We start from the raw sequence: 24,736 nt of genomic DNA, 5'->3' as shown, positions 1-24,736 counted from the left end.
GTGCCACTGGAAATAAAAGGAGAAAGTAATTCCAAAACCATATGGAGAAAGCATTTTTTTTGCTGCTGTATTGGTTTTAGAGTTTTCTTACTGTAAACTAGCTCCTATGAGAAATCTTGGCTTCTGGCTTCTTTTATGCTCTGGAATAGCTGCTCAGACTCTTCACCTGTTTTTATTAAGCAGTGGAATTTGGAAATGAAAGTGTTAACAGCAGTAAGCATCATCATTGGCTGTATCTGCTCTGTATGTGACTGTCCATGCTGTACTGCTTAATCTTTTAAAATCTTATCCTGCTGTGCAGACTGCTCAGTAGGAATCTGCTGTGGATTGCTTGGGTTCAGCCTGTATTTTGGCAGACCAAATCCTGCTCCTAGATAGCTGGGACAACTGATCCGTCTTGTCCTGTGGGGTGTACACGTATATATATGTGTGTGTGTGTGTTTATGTACAGATACTTGGTGTATATATTTTGTGGTTTTTAATTCTGTGTCCAGAGTGTTTCCGTAACAAGCTTTTTCACCTCAAGGGAAAGAGGTCTTGTGCAGGGATGTGGGGTGTGGAGACACACTCCCCTGAAAATCTGTTGTTTATTTTCTGACTTGCCTGGGGATGAGTCCTCACTGTGGGCAATTCTTAGTTCCATCATCTGCAGTACAGCAATAGTGCAGAGGCTGCTCTGGGGCCTGCAGCAGACAGAGCTGTTCTCACAGGTAAGTCCTTCTGCTTTGCCCTCTCCTGCACCAGCTGAGCTGAATTGCAGCTTCTGGGTGCCCCTGAAGAATGTGTGTGTGTGTGTGTGTGTGGCAGTCACAGCTGTCTGTGCAGGCAGCCAGGTTCTGATCCTGCCTGGCTCTGTGTGTCCCTGCATGTCCACAGCTCCCGTCAAAATTCTGGGGAACTGCAAGAGCTCATTTCTTGGCCTTGATGCAGAGTTACTGAGTGAAACTGCTTTGTGACTTGCTGGGCATGAGAACAGTCAGTCTGCTTTGGGAGCTGCTGTCTGAGCAGGAGCTCTGCTTTGTGTGTACAAGTCTGGGTACAGAACAAAGCTCTTGGGGGACACCATCATCTACACAGGTTGTTTTGTCTTAGTTAGGACTGCTGTGGTCCTGTTTTCCTTTGGCTGAAATTTGTTGGCATTTTAGTGCTTCCCCTTGGCATGGCTTCAAAATCACTTGTTGGCTCATTCATGCTGTGGGATGGCAGGGCTTAACGAAGTGGTGGTGTAACACATCTGTGTTACCAAAATAAGCTCCCTCTTATTCCATGTTTTAATAAAATCTGAGCAGCAGTGAATCAGTCAATAATGCTGAAGTGTAAACCGGCATTGTTGGTGTCTGATGAAGTACACCACGAGCTCTGACTGAGAGGTCTTTCCTCTCATCTGCTTTTTAGCTTCTCAGAGAACTCTGGCACCACTCTGTTGCTTGTTCTTGAATCATGTTTTTCTAAATTTATTCTTAATATTTAGAGGAGGACTTCCACTTCTAAAAGCAGGTTCTGCACAGAAGCACACAGCTTGTGAAAAAGGTCTGTCAGCTGAGAACTTACTAACCCAGAACAGACCTTGATGTGTGACACCTTCATCTTAAACTTAATAGTAGTTTCAAGGGGAAAGAGATAGGCAGTAGATGATGTTTATTAATGCTGGTAGGAAGCTGTGTTCTACTTTCAGCATGTTTAAGTAAAAGGAGTTCCTATAACTATCTTGCCGTGATTATGAATGACACAAAAGTGTTTTTTCTTCTTCAGCCAGATGACAGGAAGACACTGAGCTTGGGCAGCAGCTGTGTTCAGAAAGGGTTGTCAGTGGTGTAGGCAGAACCATCTGCCTAGCAAGGCATTTAGTTTGGGTTGCTTTTTGTAGGCCAAGATAGTAAATCAATAGCTTATTTTTCACAGTGTTACCAGTAAGATGTCAGTGGGTAGATTTACAGTGTAAACAGGAAGAGGGCAGCTACCTTTATTGGCTTCTTAGTGTCCCAGCTGCACTAGTGAGAACATAAAACAATATTGCAAAAAAATAAAGCCAAAGCAACTCATCTTGAAAGAGGTTGAAGATCTAGAAGCAGAACAGCATTCTTACCAGACATTTTACTGGTTTTTAAAATAGACTTTAATACCCCACACTGCCTAGGGCTGGCCCTCCCCTTCTCACAGAATTGTCAGTTCAGTTAAACTCTTGTTTGAACAGGCCCTTTCCTCTCCACATGCCAGGACTGTTGATCTGCTCTAGTTAAATACAGAAAAAGGTATATATAAATGGGGAGGGGGTTTAAGAGATCACAGGGTGACAATTGCTCCATTTTGTTTCAATTAATTTTATAATCTACTTCTCTGGAGATTCCTGCTGCCAAATGTTGTTTGAAGTGACTGCAAAACTCTGAGACAACTGTGAAGAGCAAAATAGTAAATAGTATGCTGATCATGGTTGGAATTTTCTTCCATTCACCTGGCAGATGACAGAGCAACACTGGGTATGAGAGAAGCAGCCCTCTCAATGCAGTCAGTACATGCAGTTTCCACTTGGGCTTTGTTGCTGGGTTGTTTTTTTTAGAACTGAAATGAAGGCTGTAGTTTGAGCGCAGCAGTAGTGCTGACCTGAACAGTCACATTTGCTGCATCCCACCTCCGTGCTGTTATGCTGCTGCATTGTGTGGAGAGGATCAGTGAAATGGAATAGGAACTGCTCTGGGTTATAAAATAACACTCTTTCCAGTTATTTTTAGCTTAGCCAGCTCCTACTGTGGTTTGTCATGGTCCCTGCAAATGTGATTTAGGGGACAGTGGAGGGGACATGGACAGGAACATACACAAGGAAAACTGCTTGAATTGTAAAACTTCAGCCCTCATAATGCAGGCCCTGATTTTTTTGGGAGATAGTTTGAAGTTTGACTTCCAGGTTCTTCTCCTTACAGCCGTACATGGTTCTTGTTGTTTACTTGCTTGATTTTGCTCTTGGTGTTTTTTACCTTATTTTTCATGGAAACTTTTTCTCTGTTTCAGTCAGTTTGCACCTCTGATCTAGTCAATGCTAAAGCTCCTGGTGCCTTTGACACAAAGCCACATGTACTTCTGAATATGCCTACCTGTACATGTATCTTTGTGCTGAAAAGTCTCTATGTGTGAACAACTAGGCCTAAAATTTGCTTTCTGCCTGTTAGACTTGCAGTAAATGAGGACAGCTTAACTTGGTGCACAGTCCTGAGTGAGGAATGAAAAAGAAAACTGCAAAGGTGTTCCAGTTTGCTTTGGAGTTTTCTTTGCCATGGACATCTAGTGTCATCATGTTGCTGACTGCCAATATGAACTGAACATGGAAACCTTTCCAACTTGCCTGAGAAAACATAGAACAGGAGAGGAATCTAAAGACATAGATGCTGTAAGGAAAGAGATTCAGCTTCTGCTCTCTCTAAGGCAGGAATCTGAGGTATTCATCCATGTTATGGAGTGTAATGGTGTGCCATTATCACTCAGTGGTAAACAGTTAGGAGGAACAGTGAAAAAAGGTAACAGGCGTTTCACTGCTTTGGGCCTTGGCCTGCCTGTGAGTATTCTCACTTTCTTCCTTGAATGGGTAGTACCTGTGTAATTCAGGCTTGACAAAATTTCTCTGTCTTTGCCTGTTGGCAAGATATTTGCAGCCAGTCATGCTGGGAGCACACCTCATTCATGTATGTGTGTGTTTGCTGTTTAGGCCTCTAAGTGGGGGTGATTAAACCTTGTCAGTGCCTGGGAGGACGTGCAGCAACCAGTAGGACATAGGCACTGTGAGCTATCAGAGATATGCTCAAGTCTTGCCTTCTGCAGTGACAATGGGTGTAACTTTGTCTCCTAATGTTAGTCACACCCTACTGCTTGTAGTATATCCTAAAATTTACAAATGGCTGTGGAGACACCCTGTATTTGAAAGGCCACATCTTCTCCATGTGTAACCTGTTGTCCTCCTAATCACAACTGTTGTTATCGGTTGGACTCCCCTGTCTGGTTTGTGGTTGTGCTTCCTTCCCAGTATTTCAGTTGGATTGAAACTGCTCAAAGTGTCCAATGCCTTGGAGAGATGGGAATTCACACCTCTGCTGCTCTTGCCTTGCTGACTGCTGTGCTGTGCACTTCGTGCAGGCCTGGCTGGGTGTGAGGTGTGTGTGATTCCTCAGCGTGCAGCACTCCGGGGCTGCTGACTGGAGTTGTTGGGAGTAAAGATGAGCAGCAGGGAAGTTGTGCTGGCAGAAGGGACATCGTTGGAATTTGCATGCCACAGGGCAGTCTTGTCTGGAGTCTGCTGGATAATCAGGTTAGCTTCCTGAATTTTTCTAATGACTCTCAGTAGCTGTAGTGAGCAGCTCTTTCTGTCCTGTGGGAGGATGCCTTAGGTTTCCCTGAGGTGGAGAATGGCCTCAGTAGTCCCAGCTTTCACATTATGGCTGGATCATGGAACCTCTTCTGCATGGGTATTAGATCTGTGTGGATGTTTAATCTGTCCCCACAAATACACCAATGAGAGCAAATGCAGCATGTCTCAGTAACAGACTGCTACAAACAGATCAGACCTGTCCTCTAGTCTCTGCATGAACTCTTCATGGAATATATGGGCAGATTAAAGAACTCTGATCTTCTTTTTTAGATGTTTAATGATCTGGGTTTGACACACCTAAAAGATTAAAAGTGGACTGCGGTTAATTCATCTCCTGAAGGCTTAAGGGCGCTGTCTGCCATGGGGATAAAGCTCATCTGTGGTAGAGACAGAAGTTTCTTGGAGGCTGGTTAACATCCTTGGCCTGGGATCCCCCAGGGGAGGGAGGGTGGAGAGAACCACCAGCTGTCTTGCTGCTTCCATACGCAAGGTACATTGCTTTCTCCTCCTTCCATCTCAAAAATAAGATGCAGTTCTCAATCTGTACATGCACATGCACACTGGACTCCCATGTGAGGGCTTTACCTTTCCTTAGCAGACATTGAAGCATTGTGTAAAATTTATATGTGACAGGTCTTGTTTCTGCAGCCACTCCACATGATTGAGAAATTACTTCCAGGAATGGGAGAGCAGAAGATGCAAACCTGAAATGGATATTGGTGATTGTTGGAAAATCTGCTGAAATTTTGGATTCACAAACTCCTTTTTTGCATGCTGCATAAGCTGCAGTTGTCATTCTAGTGTTCAGCAATGTATTTAGAAACCTCCCTTCCTGGGTGCTGTTTACCTTTTGTTCTGTTCCCTGGGGGGGGGGGGGGGTTTCATGTCTCCTGCAGAAGGGACAGTGCAGCCTGTGTGAAATGGCTTGTTTAACTCTGGGTTTGAGCTGATGGGTGTTTCCTGGGGGCGAGCTGTGTTATGTGTTTCACTGCAATTCTGCTTCTGCAGCCCATGCTCCCAGTCAGCTTGTTCAGCAGTGTGCGGGATCATCCTCTGGACATTTTCTATGGCCAGTGATGGGGTGCCTGGTAGGAGTCTGTCAGCACTTGCAGTTGGCTTTAGTTCATGTGTCTAAAGGAGAAATATGGTCTGAGGCCATAGGCAGGCTTGGAGCTAACTTGTGATGCTTTTTGTCTTTGTTTTCATCTCATACTAAAGAATGGGTTTATAAATTAATGGGACTTTTCGTTGCTAAATGAACTGGTTTTGTACTTGAGTGGGGACTTCAGGGTTCACTAAACATCCTTACATGTACATGTACTGTCTTCACATAGAGAAGAGATAGAAAGGATGAAGAAAACTGTATTGAATCTGTTTAGCATCCTAGCCTAGCCTTTTCTTCATACATCTGAGAAAAATAAAGTTGTAGGGATTTGACATGCCAAATATATCTGTTCTTTTTCTCTTGATATATGATCTTTATGGCCTGGGAGACAGGCTCCTGGTATAGGTAAACACCATAATTATCATTTGTGGATCTCAGTTTGGTGTGAAAGGGTACATATTAAGTGTACTATTTCCTGGGTTTGGAGATAATAATTCAGGATATGTCAAGGAAATAAGCAAGATGTTTAGCTTTTCACAGCTTAGTTATTGTATCGTTTAGGGAATGGTGTTGCCTTCCCCAGGCAACTGCATTCACAGCCCATCCACACTGATGCACTTCCACATGTACTCAGCACTGGGCCTGAATCCCTGATCCTTCTCCAAGTAGCCTGGCCAGCACTAAGAAATAAAATGACATGCTTCTGAATTGTTTATCACCAAGTAAGCAGTGATATGTAAAAGCTGGAGCTAAGGTTGGAAGGCACTTAGTAATTAGTAATTTAAAGGTTACAAAGGAAAAATAAGAATAGAAGCGGTGTTGCATTCCGGTAATTTATCCCTAAAGCAGCCATGTGTAAATCGCAAGAATCGACTAAGCTTCAGCCTAAAGGAAATGAAGCAGTGTTTTCCTAGTATATTCTTTAGTTGCAGCAGAAGTTTTTAAGTGTACCCACCCCTGATCTACTGTGCGTGTATCCTTCCAGTTTGGATTTCTGAGCCATGAACTAGATCAGAGAGCTGATCCAGCTTAGAAGGGAAGTGTCAAAGATATTTTTCTTTGAGCTGGCTGAGTTCTTTATCTGGACCACAGGCATCTGTGGGGTTGCAGAACTAAGGGGATAAGAGGGGAAAGGGCCATGAAGTGGTTTATGGCTTGGTGGGGGAAACCTAAAATCCTATTGCTGCCAAGACAGTGCATTGTCAAACTATGGCCTCACACATTCCCTGGCATAGAAACACAAGGGTGCAAACTGCTTCAGCTCTGTTCTGCTTTGCAGCTGTGGGGATGTTTTTGGAGTGAGTGTAGACATTACAAACTTGTGCTAGCCTGGGTACCATTCACAAAGAAGCCACAGTGATGTGGGGCTTTGGCAGGACGTACAGCTCCCTTCCCCCTCCAGGATTCTAGGTATTTACTTAGGCAGGCAGGTCTGAGCTGCTGTGGCTTCACTGCTCTTTTAGTGGGATTAGCTGGAGCACAGCTCGCCTGGAATCTTCTCTGCATGCTGCTGTTAAGCCTCTCAAGCAGCTCTGGATGTTGTGCTGCTGTGAAAGTATGACACGTGCATTTGAACCATTGTGTGGCCGTGGATTAGATGCAGATAATCTTTCTTTTTACTTAGAAGTTAATTTCTTTTACCCTTCCTGCTTTCACATTAGGTCTATGATTTCATATTTCCAAAGAATGAATGCAGCACCCAGCAGGAAGGGTGTAGGCAACAGGACAAGGGAGCACTGTTGCTCTGCTCTGAGTGCCAGTGAATTTGTAACTGTAAATTTGTTAGATTCTTCCTTACCCCCCAGCCAGGTGAAATTTGAAGCAGTGAAGGAGGGAAGCAGTTTAGAAGAGGGGAAGCACAAGATTGTAGAGAAAAGGAATATTACATTTGAGAAAAACAGAAGAAAATGAAAATGGTATAGAGATGAGAAAGATGATGAGAGGATGGAAGCAGTAACTGAGCAAGGAAAAATGCTAGAACAGACTCATATAAGCTGAAGCAAAGCAAGGCCAGGCTGTTTCTGTCAGAACCAAAGGTAGAGGTAAATGCTTGAGAGGTTTTTTGCAGAATGTGTGAATTAATGATGAGCCTTTGTAACCCCGGGTGGTTCACCCGCCCGTTGTGCTGGTGCAGGAGAGTGGTACTGTAAGAGAAAGGCCAGGGTAGAAATAGTTCCTCTTGTGTCCTGAGAGGGCTCATTTCTCTAAGTCACAGCTGCTGCTTTTCTCTATGGGATGAGATCTTTTTCAGGTTACCCAGAGAGGAGGAGAAAGGGATGTGCGTGGTGGTGAGATGAGAAGCAGAACCCTCATTTAGCTGTGTCCTTGGTGTCTCTCTCTGGTGCTAGCACACCAGAGAGAGCCCATTGGAGCCTATCGTCCTTGTTTGCCTGCCCTTTTTCTTGTCAGCAGTTGTCTGTTGTTGCTGTGGTTCATCTTCCTCTGGCCTCGATGGCTCAGTTATTGATAGTAAGTCTGAGACTGGCTGGCCCTAACATGAGAATAAGAACCCTCTTAATGCTCTCCTTAACAGAGGCACTGGCTAAGAAACCAAGTGCTCTTGCTTGAGCCCATCTGCTGTCTCCACTTGCCATCAAGCATGGCAGCGCCTAGAGCAGCTGGAAGTGTCAGAGCAGGTGAGCTCCTGGCTCTGCTCTCTTTGCTGTGGTGTATTTGCTCCCAGGTGGAGGCTGAACAGCCTGTGAGCATTGTGCTGGGCTGAGGAGATCTGAATAACCCAGTTTCCGTGGCAACAGTGGGCTCTTTAATCACCGAGATACAAGGCTACCTCTGTTCCTGGTGTTCAGGCTCGTGCAGTGTATCTGGCTATGGCAGTACTTCGCTTCTCTTGGAAAAAATGGCAGAATAAATGCAAGAAGGTCTTTCTGCCTTTGTGATAATTAAGATCTCCATAGGTGGATTTCAGTGCTGTATGCAGCAATAATAGAAAGAGGGATTACAACTACTTCTAAGCTTTTTAATGTGTGAAGAATCCCTGGAGGATACAGAAATAAAGTTTCAAATCCCGTGTGGAGCTCTATGAACAGATCTCATAGCAGTCTGTGACACTGATAGATTCATTCCTTGTTGAGATGTCTTGTTTTCTTTTTTTATGGCTAGGGAGACAAAATGATTCAAAAGTAGACTGAATCTTGTTGCAAAGCTGATCCTCCACCTGTTGTTTCCTCCAGTTTCAGGTAAAGGTTTTCCTGTGCAGTAGGAGACAGAACACATTATGGGAGGTAGAAGTGCAAAGCTGTTTTTTAGCTGGAGAAAGTGAGGAAAGTGGAAATACTGTTATTTGCTGCAAGCCTTTCTACTAATGTATTTTAGTCTGCATTTACTCCCCCACTACAAAAAGTGGAGCAAACTATTCATTCTGAGAGTGAGCACTGGGAGTGAAAAAAATATTCCTGCCTTAATTTCCACACAGCGACTTGGTCTTGTTACTGCATGAGTGTGGAGAAATTGGTTTGCATAAGATTAGTTTGAAGAAACTTCTGCAGGAAAAGGAACTCTTCCTTGAGTAGGCTTGAGGCCAGCATAAGTGCCCAGTACTGATGTTCCTCCTTGGATAATGCCAGTGTTCAGTTGGCAGTAATAAATCACAGGTTTCTTGGGTTAGAAGGTCCTTTTTTTCAGTAACTCCCATTCAAGCCGCTGTTTAGCAAATCAACTTCTATGGTGTTTTCTAAATGGTTGTGGACCCTGGAAACCTCTAACATCTAGACCAAAGCTCCTTCCAGAGAGCAGATACTACCTTCCCTCTGCCCTTTGTTCCTGTGATTGCGCACAACCTAACATGTCTTTTGAGGAACTCTGAGAGCTTGAGCACAAGGTAGTAACTCGAGCAGGTGGGTGACATAAAACTCACTGAGTTTGTTAAAATAATATTGCCACAGTCTCTCCGCAGCCTAAAGTTTTTGCATCAGGCTGTTACTTAGCTGGGTGGCATTTGGTCCAAGCTGAGACAGAGGCTCACATCTACAGTGAGTTTATTGTTGGGTTTTCAGTATATTGTTTGTGTAAATTCCCCAGACCAGCTCTCCCTCCTGAAAAAGCCACATAGATCAAGTTTTATTCTGTTCCACATAAAGTTCACATCTTTTACTGAAATGAGTCATGCTTTAACTGAGTTTACTGTGAGGGAGGAAAGTGGGCTTTAAAATGTTACTCCTCCACCCTGCCTAAGTGATGTATAACAGGATTATTAGTATGCTTGGCAGCAACTGCTTATTATTTTCATATTATTAAATATGAAAATAATATATAAAATAATATTTTCACGATATTATTTTTTGTGAAAAAAGTAAGAAATTGGTTCTACATCTGTTCAAGTATAACTGTTTTTTCTCTTTTGATGGCTTTGTCTTCCATAAGGCTCACTGGCTACTGTAAAGGCAGATCCAGCTTATCTTCTTGGGGTTATTCTTCAGTTTGGGGAGAAGAATGGCATTCTGTGACTTGTAGCTGAAAGAGAGGAACAACTCCACCATTTTGTGGGCAGTAGCCTGTGCATCGCTGTTACTATCACACACAGGACACTTCTGGGCATTGGCAGGTGAAAGTGCTTCACAGGCCCGTGGAAATCGTGGTGCGGTGTCACTGTAGAGACACCAAATTTGGGTCCTCTGTGTATATTTCTTTGTGCAGAGAGGTGAAAAGCCTGTTAGCTTATGGCAGAAGGAGCCATGTGTTCTTGTTAGAGACTTTTGCAGGAGCAGTCTCTGTACCCAGCAACTGAAGATGCCATAACCAGTTTTGCTACTCATTTTTCCTGCAGAAGTTCATTGATGTCTCATGCAGTAATGGTTAGCTTGACCCTTCATACCACCATCCTTTTCTGCTTGTGTTTTGGATGTGTCGTTTTAGGGTTTTTTGGGGGAGGGGAGACGGGATGTATAGAAGGGAACAGTGTGGTGGTTTGTTTATTTGTTTAAGGGGTTAAGCTCAAAATAGGAGGTGAGGCAGCCAACAGAAAAGGACCTTTTAGGATTTTATTTTTGGCAGTAGGTTGGTTCACTTGACATGTAGGACCTTTCTTTCCTAGTCCTCTTGTTGCTGAGAGGTATGGAGAGAGTTACAGTTCTCCCCTGAGCTATGTATTACCTATCTTTCCTAAACTGTCAGGGGCATCATCTACTCTTGATCGACAGAAAACCCAGGGTCTGTTACCCAGTACGTTCCTAAACCCAGACTGGTATTTTGATGCTCATGCTTTTGAAGGAAAATGTGAGGGAAAGTGCTGTAATTAAATGACCACTAATGCTAGAAAGGACTTTGCCTTTTAGGACTCAGAATAAGTGAAATGAACTTTTGGTGACAACGTGAATTTAATTATATTTACTCCTCTACTTGATCTGTATTTAACCATTGCTGACTCTGGGTTTACTGATAACTAACCACAGCAGCTGGGAGGCTGCACCTGTTGCCCAGCCTATGCCCTGCCCAGCTGCAGGGTGAGCAGACCCTTGTGTGTGTGTTTTGCAGATGCCCCATTCGGGGGAACCCCGCCTGGCTATGCGTATGATGCTGACCGCGCCGAGGAGCAGAGGCGGCACCATGACATGATGCCCTACATCGACGACTCGCCATCCTCCTCGCCCCACCTCAGCTCCAAGAGCCGCGGCAGCCGGGACACGCTGTCCTCGGGCTCTCTGGAATCCACAAAATCAGTGAGTCCTGTCCTGCCTCTGTGGCGTCAGCAAAGCCTTGTAGGTTTGCAGGGGGTGGACAGCTTGAGCAGGGGACAGACGGGGACTGCCAGCACTGTGGGACACATTACCTGACATAATGCAGCACTGCCTATTGATGGTGTACATTTAAAGCTAAACTGAGGCTTCTAGCTGATGCTAGGCCTAAACTTCGGGGGTCAGTGTTGTGTATATGATTTTTGAGCACTTTGTGCATTTTAGTGGAGAGAACTGGTGACTAATTGCAGTTGAGAGGGTCTCTAAACAGCAGATATTTTGGAAAGGAGACCATGGAACGAAATACATTCATACCTCTCTGCATGTGAGTTGTCATTGCCTTTCACTAGGAAAATAAAAGTTCTTTTCAGGTAGATTAAGGATTTTGATCAAGCATCTGGAAGACCTATTTCCTTCAGCCTGTGAAAATGGAGCAAAAAGAATTAAAACTGCCAGCTCTGAAGTGGTGACTTTGGGTGGGAGATGGCCACTGCTTGTGATGGATTTGACTATTCACTAAATAGCTGTCTGTATAATCAGTTATCATAGATAAAAAGTACAGAAGGGACTGCCTTGCCTGACCTGTGGCTTAACATGGCCCTTCAGTCTGCCTTGCTTTGGTTTCGCTTCAGGTTGAATAGCATGGCTATAGCTTGGAACTTCAGGAAAATTTCTATTTTTGTTTTTACAATAGTCTTGGTAGTGAGTCGTCTGTATGACTTGGTAAAGAACTATTGGCTCTGCTGTCTTCACAGTCCAAAATGTCTTTGTTTCAGCTTGGATTAATCTCTTTGACTTTCAACCTTTCGCTTCTTTTTATCCTTTTGCAATAGATTGCAGAGCACTTGAGTCCCAAGTTGCTGTTTCCCTAAATATCTTTGTCATTTTCAAAGTTCTGGGTTCCCCAAATCATTCATAAAAATGTTTAATAGTGCAAAGCCAACTGTCACTTCCTTCCTACAGTATTTCTATGAAAGAGTGCCAAACAACGTTGAATTCCCACATTGTAAATGACACTTTGAAATCTCTCATCCAAGTGTTTTAACTTGTGTTGCCTTTATGTTGTTCTTCCCTCTTAGTTAAGAGGTCATGGAAGATAATTATGGATATTTTAGAGATATCAGTGTACGTGTAAATCAACACCATCACCATTATCAGGCAGTTTTATTTATCTTGCATCAAAAGGCAAGTCTGAGAAGTTCCCCAAACCACCAGTGCTCAGAGTTCATTATACACATCTTTCTGCTCTCTACTGGTTACTGTCATATATCTATGCTTACTTCTTCCAGGATGAATTCTAGGTTAAGAATCCTTCCTGATACAGTGTCCTCTTTCTTTCTCATTTATAAAATTCATTGTCAAGATTTCTTGAAGCATTATCAAATACATATATTGTTAGTGTTTACTTAATTTTATTTGACTGTAAAGTGTGGAACCTAGTTAGCTGCTTATGCTTTAGTCTATTAATTATGAGATGCTTTCTTATCTCTCAAGATGAGAATTCTTGTGATATGTAAGAGGCTTTTGAATGAAGAAATTATCATTAGTAAATTTAAAAAGCTCCAAAACCATTTTAATATTGGCTTGAGATTTCCAGGTTATGTTTCTCAGGATGAAGGAAAAACACCGTGTGACTACACATGGCTGAGAGTTATCTTCAAAGAACCAGTTATGATAGTGCTTGTGACTGGAGGCCTGGAAGAGACACTGCCTAATAGTTAATGTTGTGCTTTATTTATTTAAATATTGCCTCATAAGCATTTAACAGTAGTTAATTTAAAAGTTACTTTAATAATGCTTGAAGGCTGCTTATTCAAAAATAGTTTTTAACGTAAGTTGCTGCTTTCTTTTCTCTGACTATAAAAAGATGTTTCATGGCTTCCAAAAGAAAGGGGTGTCCTGATACAGAGTAGGCTTTTAATCGTGAACCTTAGTTGATTCAATTGATCCTGTCTGTAATCAGTCCACAGATGACAGTCCCTGGACAGTCCATGACAAAGATAAAGAGACTAATTTATGTCCAGGTATATCCCGAGCAAGTTAAAGTTTCAGTCATCATGAGCTGTTAGATGGCTTTTGCTGAGTTATGTTTTCAGCTCTAGTGGAAAACACATCAGTAACAAAATTAGGTGTTAAACACATTGCTGAGCCAAACGCAAAACATGTGTTGGACCAGAAATATCAGGATGTATGTCTCTGCTATTTTATTTTGCACTAAACTTGATTAGCAGAAAACATGTTTTGTTTAGATGCGTTTGCTTTTAACGTTGTCTTCTTGTCCTTTTACTTTTTCATTAGGTGCCTGCAGTTACTTCTGAAAATTTCAGTTTATTTTTATGACCAGTCTGGGAGTGAACTGTATGTAACACAATGCATGCACTACGTACACCATAGCAAAACATTAGGGTTGTAAAGTAATTCAGAAGTTAAGAAGTCTTGAATCTTTGTGATAACTTTGAATTACTCAATTGTCCCATTTTTCCTGTGGGCTCCTGCCCTGTGCAGTGGGTATAGTGAACGATACTCACTGGAGTCAATATTTTATCTCTAGAGCTGCATGTGCACCTTATTTACAGGACACTGCAGACTCTGGTCTGGGTACAAAAGTATTCATTTCCATTAACTTCAAATACAGCTGGAATGTCACACAGATCTTAATTATCCTAGCAGTGTTTCTGTGAGGTAAGAGGATGGTATGTTCACTTAGCACAGGTAATGGAGGCAGGCAGGTTATGGGAGAAGCATTTGCTAGTATTGGGGGCTTAATGTGAGATGTGTAATATTCTGCAAAACCAGGTTCTGACTTTTAACACAGCTTTCTTCACATTAAAGTAAAATTCCCTTTATTTCACTTGGAAACCAAGCGTTAACAGCACTCCAGTCAGGCACCCAGAAAATGGAAAATGTTGCAAACAATGATATTTTAAATTTATTTTTTATAAATATAAATCTAAGTAATTCACTTGTCACACAGACTTTGCAGCATTTTGCTGTGGTGGTCATCTGCCTTATCCATGAGACCTGCCTCCCTCTTGGGGACTGCATTGTTGCTATCTGAATATTAAGGGCGTTTTGCTTTGATTTCTTTTATGGGCTTGCTCTGGGCTTTGTATTTTTCTGCCAGGTGTTTGACTGAGTTCTTTCATCTCCCTAAAGCAGCTAAAGCCTTTGGTTGGGTAGCACATCAGGGTTCCCCTGCTCTGTCCAGCCACCATAGGGAAAGTGCAGAGTGCCAAAAGCATTGTCTCTTGCTAGAAGAGAGTGAAGGGAAACCTCCTGGACTATTTGTGAAGGGGCTTCCTGTTGTTCCCTCAGTGTGTAGGGTGACCAACTCCCAGCACATTCTGTTCCAAGAATTGAGGGTTGCAGTTGACTTCCAGAGGTTTGCGGGGTTTACACTTTGTCATCTGGGCAGTGTTTTCTAATCCCTCCTACCACCTGTATCTCATAAGTAGATGAGGAGATGCTGCCTGCTCGGCCTCCAAACTGTGCCACTTCAGCCACAGCTGGTGTATTCCCATTCCACCTGTTCCCTGCCCACTGCACAAACTGTTGCTGTCCAAGGAGGAGGACAAGGCTGCACTAGCATTAGTTTTGTCTGTGACCCAGACAGGGACAAGCAACACAGGCATTTGTAGTGTGGATCTCAACAGCCCTTGACTTGTCATTTTTGTGGTAAGGAGGCCTTAACAAATGTTCGTATGGAGCAGGTTGGGTCAGACCCTTTCTTCTGGCTCTTCTAGAATCTCAGGCTGGGCTGCTGATGCATGTCCTGCCATAAAACCAGTGCTTTTGCCAAACTTTGCTCTTAAGCAAGCCTACAGGGAGAGAGGAAAAAGGAGAAACAGGTTCCACTAATGCCTAAGTTGTTTGTTTATTTAACTTGAGGAGTGATTGAATTTTCCCAAACCTTCCTTTCTGTAACAGCTGAACTGTTATGATTGAACTCTACAGAAATTCTGGAAACCTCTCTTGGAAAATGTCAGCCCAAATGTTTGCCAAATAAGACAGTGCTGGTAGCTTCAGAAGGTGTCTGAAGACTGTTGGTAAAAAGTAGTGATAATTCACTCCCAGAATGAGAGAGAATGTGTCTGTCTTTCCCATACAGTGAGTGTGAAGAGCAGAGAAAATACCTGGATAAGGTTAGAGGAGGACAAAGGGAGAGCTTGCTACAGTATTTTTAGGCCACAGGAAGGTGTTGGCACAGCTGGAATGTCAGTGACTGACACCCTTCAGTAGAGAAGAGTTACTGCCAGGAGTTTTGGAGTGGGTAGTTTGCAGCCTGGAGGCAAAAGAAGGCTAGGAGAAGGGGGAAGCTTCACCTACTGTTATCCTGTTGCTGCTCCTCATATGAGGAGAGATTGCAGCCCTGGGAGGTGCAGAAATAAGAAAGGCCTTTCAGGATGCTCACCAGCAGAGCCAGGCTCAGAGACGTGCGTGGCGCTCTGTGGAGGTGGGTGCAGGGCAGGCAGTGGAAAGGCAAAGCTCATTCCACTGCCTTAGGAAATGAAGGGAGTCCCTTCTCAGGAATTTAGAAGATGAGTTTTTGACAAAATAGATCTCTCCAATTCTTGCATATATCAAAGCAAGTGAGGCAGGAGTGCTAAAGCTGAGCGACCGCCTCCTACTGTCTGTTCTGTTTGGAGGAGAAATTGGCTGGTACTTACAGACTTTCAGGTAGAATTTCTCTTTCCTTTTCTGCTGTGCATTCATGGTTGGTGCAGCATTGGCAGCCATTGCCTTTCCTCAGATCAGATCCTTTTGTTCCTGCTGTCTGCCAGCTCAGCAAGAGCAGGGCTGTGGCAGAGCAGGTTGTGGATTTTGCTCCTAGCTTGGTCCCAAGGGGATGCAGAGAAGCTGACCTCTGAAGCTACAGTAGTAACTGGGATTACTGCTCTTCTTGGTACTACTCTTGCTAGCTTGTCCTTCCCCCTCCAGCATTTCTAAATCATTCTCCTTTCTTCCTCTCAGTATTTGAATGGATTTGTTTGGTTTTTTACTGTCACTTTCCCCTCACCACCCCCAACAGATGCAGGTTTTCCTTTTTATTCTCCAATTCTTTGCTCCTTATGCCTGGATGTACAGCCCTTCCTGAGGAGAGCTGGCACACCAGTACTGATGTTATAAATAATGTTGGCTTCTCTCCCTGCTCCTTCCCCTCCCCACATGGAGCATGATTTTCTTGATTACAGAATTTGCCCTGTTTAATATCACCAAGACAATGAGACACCTCCAGCAGAAGCTTGCAAATATATTTACGCTTCAAAAATGGAGCTGAATGTTTTTTCTCCTTTGTAGGCTGTCAGCTTCTGTATGAGATTGCAAACTGTCCTTATGGGAAACCTTGCCTTTGAACGCATTCATTGCATGGCGTATGAACACCCCGTACCAAAGGAAGAGTTAAAGTGCCTTTTATACACCCACTTTGAATCACTGATTCTCTTTACAGAGCTGTGCCAGCAGCAACCTCTTTGCAAAATTTTATGTGTTGTGGTTTCTAGATTCTTAATCTGTGCTCTCCTAGCATTTGCAGAAAAACAATTATTGCTGTTAATTTAAACAAGAACCAGGAAGCCCCGAGTTCTTTAAACAGAGTCAGGAAGAGCTGAATCTGTGTAAACCTTGGAGCTGGTGAATGTCAGCCTTGCAGTAATTGAACACAACATGCGATGCCAACCTGGTTAGTAAACTAAAGTGCTTAGGCTGACAAGCTGTAAACACATTCAACCCAGCCATGGCTCAGGGCCAGTGTGTGTGCTCTGATATCTGCGGAGCTTCCAACCCCTCTCACTGGCCATGGTTCAGGTTGCAAAATTGCACTGTGACTCAAATCTTTTGGTTTTTAAGACTTTGGAATAGCAAAGAGCACCACCCAGTTGAGAAGAGGGGATACCAGGATCTTGTAGGCATGAGATACCTGTGTAATTTCCTGTAGCCTGCTTTCTACCTTCCTTATTGTTTTGGTGTTTTTTAAATGTAGTTCATGAGGAGTGGGAACAAAGCACTGGTATTTTGCTTGTTCAGATCTGGCTGGGTGCTCCCATGGCAGGGAGACAGGAATGCTCTGGCTGCTGCCCTGGTACAGTCCTGTAAGATTTATTCTGAAACACGTGGGTAGAGAGGTAGCCAGAAAATGGAAAGGCAGGGGAGAAGGGCTAGACATGGATGCTGGCATCAAAGAGTCAGGGACAGACAGAGCATGAAATACTAGTCAGACTTGTACAAGTGGAAAACAGGCTAACCAAGCTGGGTAGGAAGCATGGGATGGACTGCTGACCACCTGGCACTCCCTGCTGAGCGGTTAGAGTTTGCCAATACAGGCTGCTCCCACTTCCTGCTGGGAACACCCCATCTGCACTTTGGTGATAGGTGTATTTTCCCCATCCTCTGTGGTCTGGTAGATGTGGTACCAGCTCCTCCACTTGCTACAAGCAGCTCAAGGATTTCAGACTGCTCCCTTCTTGCCAGGCTAGGGGAAAGGAGTCCTCAGCCTTGGCAGGTCTCCCTGTACTGATGGGGAGCTTGATTCTGATGCCCAGGATGTTCCCTCTTAACTGTCCTGGCTGGACTGCAGGAACAGAGGGGCAACGAGGCTGTTGTAGTCACAGTGTTGCTCTTTGTTTCCCTTCTGTGTCAGATATGGGCAAAGCAGAAATGCCCTTGGCTCTGAGTACATCACAGCTTGGCTGCTGTGTGGGCAGGGTGGGAGGACAGTCCCACCCAGTCTCTGCCTGCTCACTGCTGTCCTGTTCTGGGTGAGCAGGTGAGCCTGTTCCCAAATCTGTGAGTGAGGAATGTTATAATACCAAATAATAAACTTACTCCTCTTCCTCCTGATTTTGGCACCAAGTGACTTTCTGAGTCTTGGGGAGTACATTTCATAACAAGTGTGACTTAAAAAGCACCCTGAGGCTCAAGAAGCACGGGGGCTGTTTTCCAGATGTTCCTCGTGCTCCATGCAGCCCCAGCTGACGCTGTGAGCAAAGGCCTCCCTCAGCAGGAGCTCTTGTCAGCACACAGCTCCCGGGAGGGAACAGGAGCAGCAGCACAATGCACAGAGCAGCACCCTGGTGGTGCATTGATCCCTGGCGCAGCAGGAGCAGGGGATCATCTTTTCACACTGGAGAAAGCCGTATGTAAATTTGAGGTTCTGCGTTGGAGATCTTGTAATGTGCCCTGTGATTGTTGGATAAACTCCCCTGAGGGTTTCTTCAGCAGTTGCTGTGCAGAGCATAAAGCAGCCAGGCTCTGCCCTGTGTCCTGGCTGGCTGTGGCTGAGGCTGGACTTCTGCAAGCATCACACTTGGAAAAATGCCCCTATTAAAAAAGGGTTAGGACAAAACCGTGGACTTTGCACAGTGCCCTTGTGGTAATGGCCAGGAAGGAAGGCCTGCAGTATGTCCTGGGAGATGTTTTTCTCTCTGAAAGTGCATCTCTTTTAACGGGAAGAAATTAACATTCTGGCAGAAAATGCTGTCTCCGTCAGCTGACGGTGCCCAGCAAGAACTGGCTTGTAAATTAAAGCTTTTACTTTTGAAGAGGAAAACTGTTCTCAGTGCTATAAGGAAAACTGTTGTGCCACTGTCGTGATGGGGAAGTTTAAGTCATTTAAATAACTTGTCATTGTGTGCTGCTCTTTACAGATGTTACAAACATACCCAGCTGGTTTTTAAATCCTCACCTCCTCCAAGAGAACCTGGTAAAGATAATTATAGTGCTGTGTCAATATTGACCGGTTACCTCGTCCTCAGCAGTGGGGACTTTGGAGCACTGTTAGTTTTTCTCAATGCTTCTTTGTGTAGCTGCACTTTTCTTTTGTAAGTGTTGTAAGAAATATTTGGAAACCAAGAGCAATTGTGTTTTTCTTGCACCAGGGCTGCCACATCCCTTCCTCTTTGGATGAAGGCAATGTTTGTTACATGTCTTGGGGCTGCCTGTCTTGATTACGTGTGTGTACCATGCCTTACAAAATGGTCCATGAGCTGGACATCCAGGCACTCCCAGCACAGAAACCCTAAGGAATGGTCACAGCCTCGTTGAACATTTCTGTGACAGTCACACAAGTGCTCCATAGATGCACAGAGTCTAGTGCAGTGTTCATTTTACCATGTAGTTTGTCACTGGTGTTTTTCTGAAGTCTTCTGAACACTGACTGGTGAATTACAAATTTCTGTCTTCTTTGAGATGCCCTTTCAAGATTTTAAAAGGCACTGCGGTTCTTACTGAATGTCACTGAAGGGCGGGATGCAAAGAGAAGTTCTTCTTTCCATGTAGTACCTAACGTGTGTGTAAATCTTACTCATTTCCTTAGAACAGCTTCCGTCTGCCACTTTTATATAAGAGGTGGTGGTGATATTTGACACCTCACAAAATTTTTATGAAGTAGTTGCTGCAAGTCTTTTAGGCTAGAATATAGCTTGTGAAATTTAATGAAACTGTTCAAAAATCAGAACGGTTATTGATGAGACAGAATCCAGAAATATCTGGGAGCATGAGGATCTGTTTCTTTCTTTGTGTTGTGCGTAGGCTCAAAGTCACACTCAGGGTGTGATAGTTCCTGCAAACTGAACCTATAGCCCAGGTACCTCATCTATACATCTGCAGAGGGCCCTAAATTAAGTGGAGCTTTTTTGGGGGCAGCTATAGGGCTGTATGTTCCGTCACTAGAGTGGAGTGTACTGCTCTGCTTCCTAATCCTCCCACTGTGAAATCAAAAGCTGAAGATTCCTCTGAATATTAAGAGTAGGATGGAGCCCCAAAAAACCTACCCAAATCCCTTGAAAAGTATGTACCCTTTCAGAGCCAACTTCTGACTCTATTCTTAGAGACATTTAACAACATAAAAAGGTTGTGAGAGTTTTAAAATGCTATTTCTGTGAATGACAGAAATAAAAAGAACTGGAAATAAGACTCTGTAAAAGGGGAATGTTTCTCATTATTTATAACCTTCATTGCCTGACCAAATTTTTCTAGAGTTTTTGAAAACACTCAGTTTCACTTTATCAGGTTAAACACTTTTTCAGGTAACAGTTTTGAGAGGAAGGATAATTGAAATTCAACAGAAGGGATTACTACTTCTCTTAACACTTCACGCTAGTCTTCCCCATTAGCCCATGAACATATTTATGTGGGGCTTTTTCCTCCCTCTCTTTGGTTGTTTTGGTTAAGAACTCCTTCATGGAATCCCAATAAGAAAATCAGCATGTGCATTCCAAGCCATGCTGATTATTCCATCCTCTCACTAAAAATAGACACTGTGCGAGCTGACACTGAAAAATAAGTTAGGGAACAGTAGAGAGTGGGAGGAAGAACAGCCCTGTGGAGCCAGGTCAGGCTGTGACTGTGGCGTGTTCGTGCACACCTGGGGAGGTGCAGAGGAGTGATCCTGTCTGCTCACAGAAACATGGCTTTGGAGAGCTCCCGTGGGAGGAGGGAGGGAGTTGCACAGAACAAGGGCCCTAGGATTTGTTTAGGAGGATGAATTCTGAATTTTTAAGTTCCATGTTTTGAATTTTGTGAAGAGGTCTGGGCACCTAATTGAGGCACCATGGTTGGATGACTAAAGCTAACACCTGTAAATAATCTAAATGGCATCAGTTTCTGGTAAATAAAAATTTCTTTAATGTTTTACATTTGCATATTTCTAGAAACAAGATGCTGAGCATAGGTGGATTTTTTGTTTGGTTTTTAGTCTGAAAGTAAACAGAAAAAGCAAGTATGCTCTGGTCAACTGAATGGTTTTTATTCTCCATCCTCATTCTTGGTGTTTTTTCTTACTCTCCCTGCAACCTGCTCTTTATTTTTTTTAATTTTTTTTTTCTCTTAAACAACTTCTTTGTAGAGTGAGCCAGACCTGGAGAAAGGCCTGGAGATGAGAAAATGGGTCCTGTCAGGAATCCTAGCCAGTGAGGAAACCTACCTGAGCCACCTGGAGGCCCTGCTGCTGGTAAGTGCTGGGGACAGATGCCAGTTCAAACACTGGTACTTGAATTTTCACTGCTGCTTCTATCCAGAGTTCCCCTGAACTTCATGTGCCAGGGGTTACAAGTTGCTGGGTGCAAAAGGTACTTGCTACTCCTCCAGTAGAGAGAGAGCCTTAAAGGAAGGACTGGATATAGCACACTTTGGGAGTTGCTAATGTGGTAGTATCCAGGAGCTCCATCTTTAAGTATCCTGTGGTTATTATTACACATGTTGCTGTACAGTGGGACAGAGCTTAGGGAAATGGAGTGCAGAGGGATTTTAATTGCAGCATTAATATCCAGGGAAAATTCATGTACGAGGGGTGGCTGATCCCCATGAGAGAACTTGTTCATGTGTAGCTTTCAGGAGTTGTGTGAATGCAAATATCAGTTTTTAATAGGATAAAAAATGACTTGCAGTGTGGCAAAGGTTTATGGTGGTTTGCATGATAATGATTTCCTTCTTTCCTCATTTCAGCCTATGAAGCCTTTGAAAGCCGCTGCCACCACCTCCCAGCCCGTGCTGACCAGTCAGCAGATTGAGACAATATTCTTCAAAGTGCCTGAGCTCTATGAGATCCACAAAGAGTTCTATGATGGGCTCTTTCCCCGAGTGCAGCAATGGAGTCACCAGCAACGTGTTGGGGACCTCTTCCAAAAGCTGGTGAGTCAGCTGCCATCACCAAAGGTGCTGGTACCCCTCACCCATCTCACAGGAGCTGAGACCAGAGGGATCAGTCTGTGGCTGGAATAGATGAGAGACTTCTCACCTCCTCACTTTGCCACTGCAGTGAGGGCCCTACAGCAAAAGTGACTCTTTCACTGTCTTTAATTAAAGACTGCAGCAAGCTGTGGTGGGAAAATAAATACAGTTTCACATAAATTTTGAATCTCCAGGGTTTCTGCAGAGTCCTCAAAGCATTTCCTTTAGATGAAGATGGGAGAGTGGCATTATTACAAAGTGAACTTCTTAACACCAATGGTGAAGTGTTCCTCATTACTGTTGAACTCCCTCACTCTCTCTCTGGTGCTTTGCTCTGCCTGGTGCTGATTTATGGTCATCACCTTTGGCTTTGCTTTTCTGCCACTATCCTGGCCTTTCTGTTCCCCTTGCTGTTATGCTGATGCAGTTAACCTGCAGCTGAGAATCCTCCAAGCAACCTCAACAAAATTCTCTGAGTGCAGAACAGGACAAAGATATATACAGCATATTCCTGAGGCTGAATTAAAATTGCTGAGTTTCTGAGCCAGATGACAAATTGTTTGCATTCTAGGAGGGTTTTTTTGCCCCTTTAGCCTCTCCCCTAGCATGTGCAGAGAGGAAAGGATTAAAGGAGCTGTTTTTTCCTTTTTAGAAAAGAAAAGAAAAGAAGCTCTGCATTCCTGAGGTGGCTCTGGTTCTCAGGGTAGGAGTGACATTCCAGTGAGGGGTTTATTGGCTGGGGAGTATGCTTTACCAGGGTCGATCAATTGTTAGCAGCTGTGTAGCTCAGCATCAGCTCCATCCCCTGTGGAGCAGGGGGAGCTGGCCTGGAAGATGATGTTTTCTGCACATGCCAGCAGCTCAAGATGAAAATACAGGAATCTGCTTTTCACTGCCAGCATGTTTTAGCCAGGAGGGGTCAAGTTGGTGCTTTGGTGAATAGTTCATGGTATGCAATTTGAGCAGCTGGTTTGAGAGGACAAACCCAGCTGCTGCTGGGTGCTGAAGCAGACACAGAAGGCTGCTGGAAGTGGCAGCCTCACAAGCTGCACTGGACGTGTGGTCAGCAGTGGGAATAGCACTAACTGGAGAAGACCTGAACGTATTCCTAGGCAGGGCTGTCCAGCATCCCTCTGCTCGCTGCACAGCTACTCAGGCTTTTGTTTGAGACTATTTCTTGTTGCTGGCTGATTTTGGGTGCAGGAGTTTGGCCCTTCCTCCTCTCTTATGTTCCCCTGATTTTTCTGCATTTGTGGCAGAATTGTTGATTTTGTTGGATTAGCATTGGAAACAAAAGAACAAACTGCCCTAGTGCAGGAGACTTTGAGCTGGCATAGCAGTTTCAGTTTTGGGTGGTTTGGTACAGCATCGGTGGGAATTGCAAACACTTTGCTGGATGAGATAAAGCTAATAATTCTTGGCAGGCACTGGGAAGCAACTAGATGAGAATGACAGCAAGAACATCAGGCTTTATAAGGCATCTATAGTAGATGTACATCAAATCTTTTGGAGCAGACTGTTTACTCGTGGTCATGTCAGGCAGTCTGATGATAAACACTGAAATACTTGTTATTATCCAGATGTCCTTGAGGACATTAATTTTCTGTACTCTCACGCAAAAAACAGCACAGTAGATTGAAGTTACAGATAGTGGATGCAAAGAGTTTTAGAATTTCATGTGTTCTGGCACAAAGTATGATCTATTTGCAACATCAAATTGACTGTTATTGCACCTTTTCCTGTTGAGAAAAAGAAAAGATGCCAAGCATGTGGGAGTGAAATACGCTTCTCATTTTTGGGGAATATATTGTACATATTTTTTTTATAGCTAGGAAGGAAACTCTTTAGAGCTGTTTTTAGAAATGAAGAAATATTTAGCAAACGTCCTCCCTGATGGGCCTCAGAAATAGAAAAAAATACATCCAAAAGCCAGCTATTTCTACTAACTCTTGTTTCATTTTGAGTGTGTTCTTTTTAATTGAAAAAAATAAATAAACCAGCATGAAAATGGTGTGTGAGCATTATTACTTTGATTGGAAGCTCAGTTTTTAATGAAAAAGATGTCTTTGTGATGGCACATTCAGAGGAGGAAAATGAAAGCTTAGAAAGACTGTTTAGGAGTAGCAGGAAATGAAAGAACCACATGGGAATGGAGAAACTTTAAAGCTCTGCCATGTTAGCTGGCATCATCCAAATCTGAATGGCATAAGCCCTGCAAATGGTCAGTAATTCTGACTGCAGTGTCTTCACAGGACTGTGCATCAGTGGCAAATGCAGATTTCTTTCTCTCCGTGCTGCTGGGGTAATCCCTGGTATAAGTGAGCACAGTTTTCTTCAGCTTCAGTCACAACTGTGTAATTCTGTATGAGAGTTAAGATTGTTTTCTAGTCTTTCAGTAAAATGTGACCTAGGAAATAGTTAACTGTTTCTCAGCCTCTGTTAACTAAGTTTGTGCAGGGAATGTTGTCCAGAGAGTGGTTTTTCCTCTTCCATCACCTCTTGCACAAAGCTTCACAGAGAATGGGGAGCACAGTGGTTATGAGAGAGAGCAGGAGAGGGAAGGAGCAGTGGCTGTGAGGAAGTTCCCTGCTCTGCCTCTTGCACATCTCGGGCAGGGATGTGCAGCAGTGCAGAGGTGAGTGCAGCCCTCCTGGCAGTGTCTCCTTACTGCACCCTTGGCTGCTGCCGGCACTGCAGGCTCAGGCTGCCGAGGTGTTCCCAGCCCAGCCTGGCAGCTCTGCAGCACAAAGCCAGCTCTGCACTCCAGACAGGCTTGGAGGCTACCCAGGGATTTCCCATGCTGGATCCTGTGTTCTCTGGCATGAATATGGCTGCAGTTCCTAAGTCAGCAAACGGGATCAGTGCTAAGACTCTGTGGTAATAATGACTTACTACTGCACTCTGAGGCCTGTTCCATCCTCT

The 24,736-nt window shown here is 43.9% G+C and overlaps 1 protein-coding gene across 2 annotated transcripts in view; it reads left to right on the top strand.

The window, feature by feature from the left end:
* BCR (BCR activator of RhoGEF and GTPase) overlaps window positions 1-24,736 on the top strand; it is a 99,611-nt gene that overhangs the window by 36,663 nt on the left and 38,212 nt on the right. For both annotated transcript variants that reach the window (XM_042015126.1, XM_042015125.1), the window contains 3 exons: window positions 10,950-11,134; window positions 20,991-21,095; window positions 21,590-21,775. In XM_042015126.1, coding sequence (XP_041871060.1) covers window positions 10,950-11,134; window positions 20,991-21,095; window positions 21,590-21,775 — 476 coding nt within the window. The remainder of the gene's footprint in view (window positions 1-10,949; window positions 11,135-20,990; window positions 21,096-21,589; window positions 21,776-24,736) is intronic.

Source organism: Corvus kubaryi, unplaced genomic scaffold, assembly GCF_017639235.1.
Source record: "Corvus kubaryi isolate FWS band 111438036 unplaced genomic scaffold, C.kubaryi_AGA036_p1.0 split3-37173, whole genome shotgun sequence".
Lineage (NCBI taxonomy): Eukaryota > Metazoa > Chordata > Aves > Passeriformes > Corvidae > Corvus > Corvus kubaryi.
The sequence above is the reverse complement of the archived record's forward strand: the minus strand, read 5'-3'. Positions and strand labels throughout refer to the sequence as shown.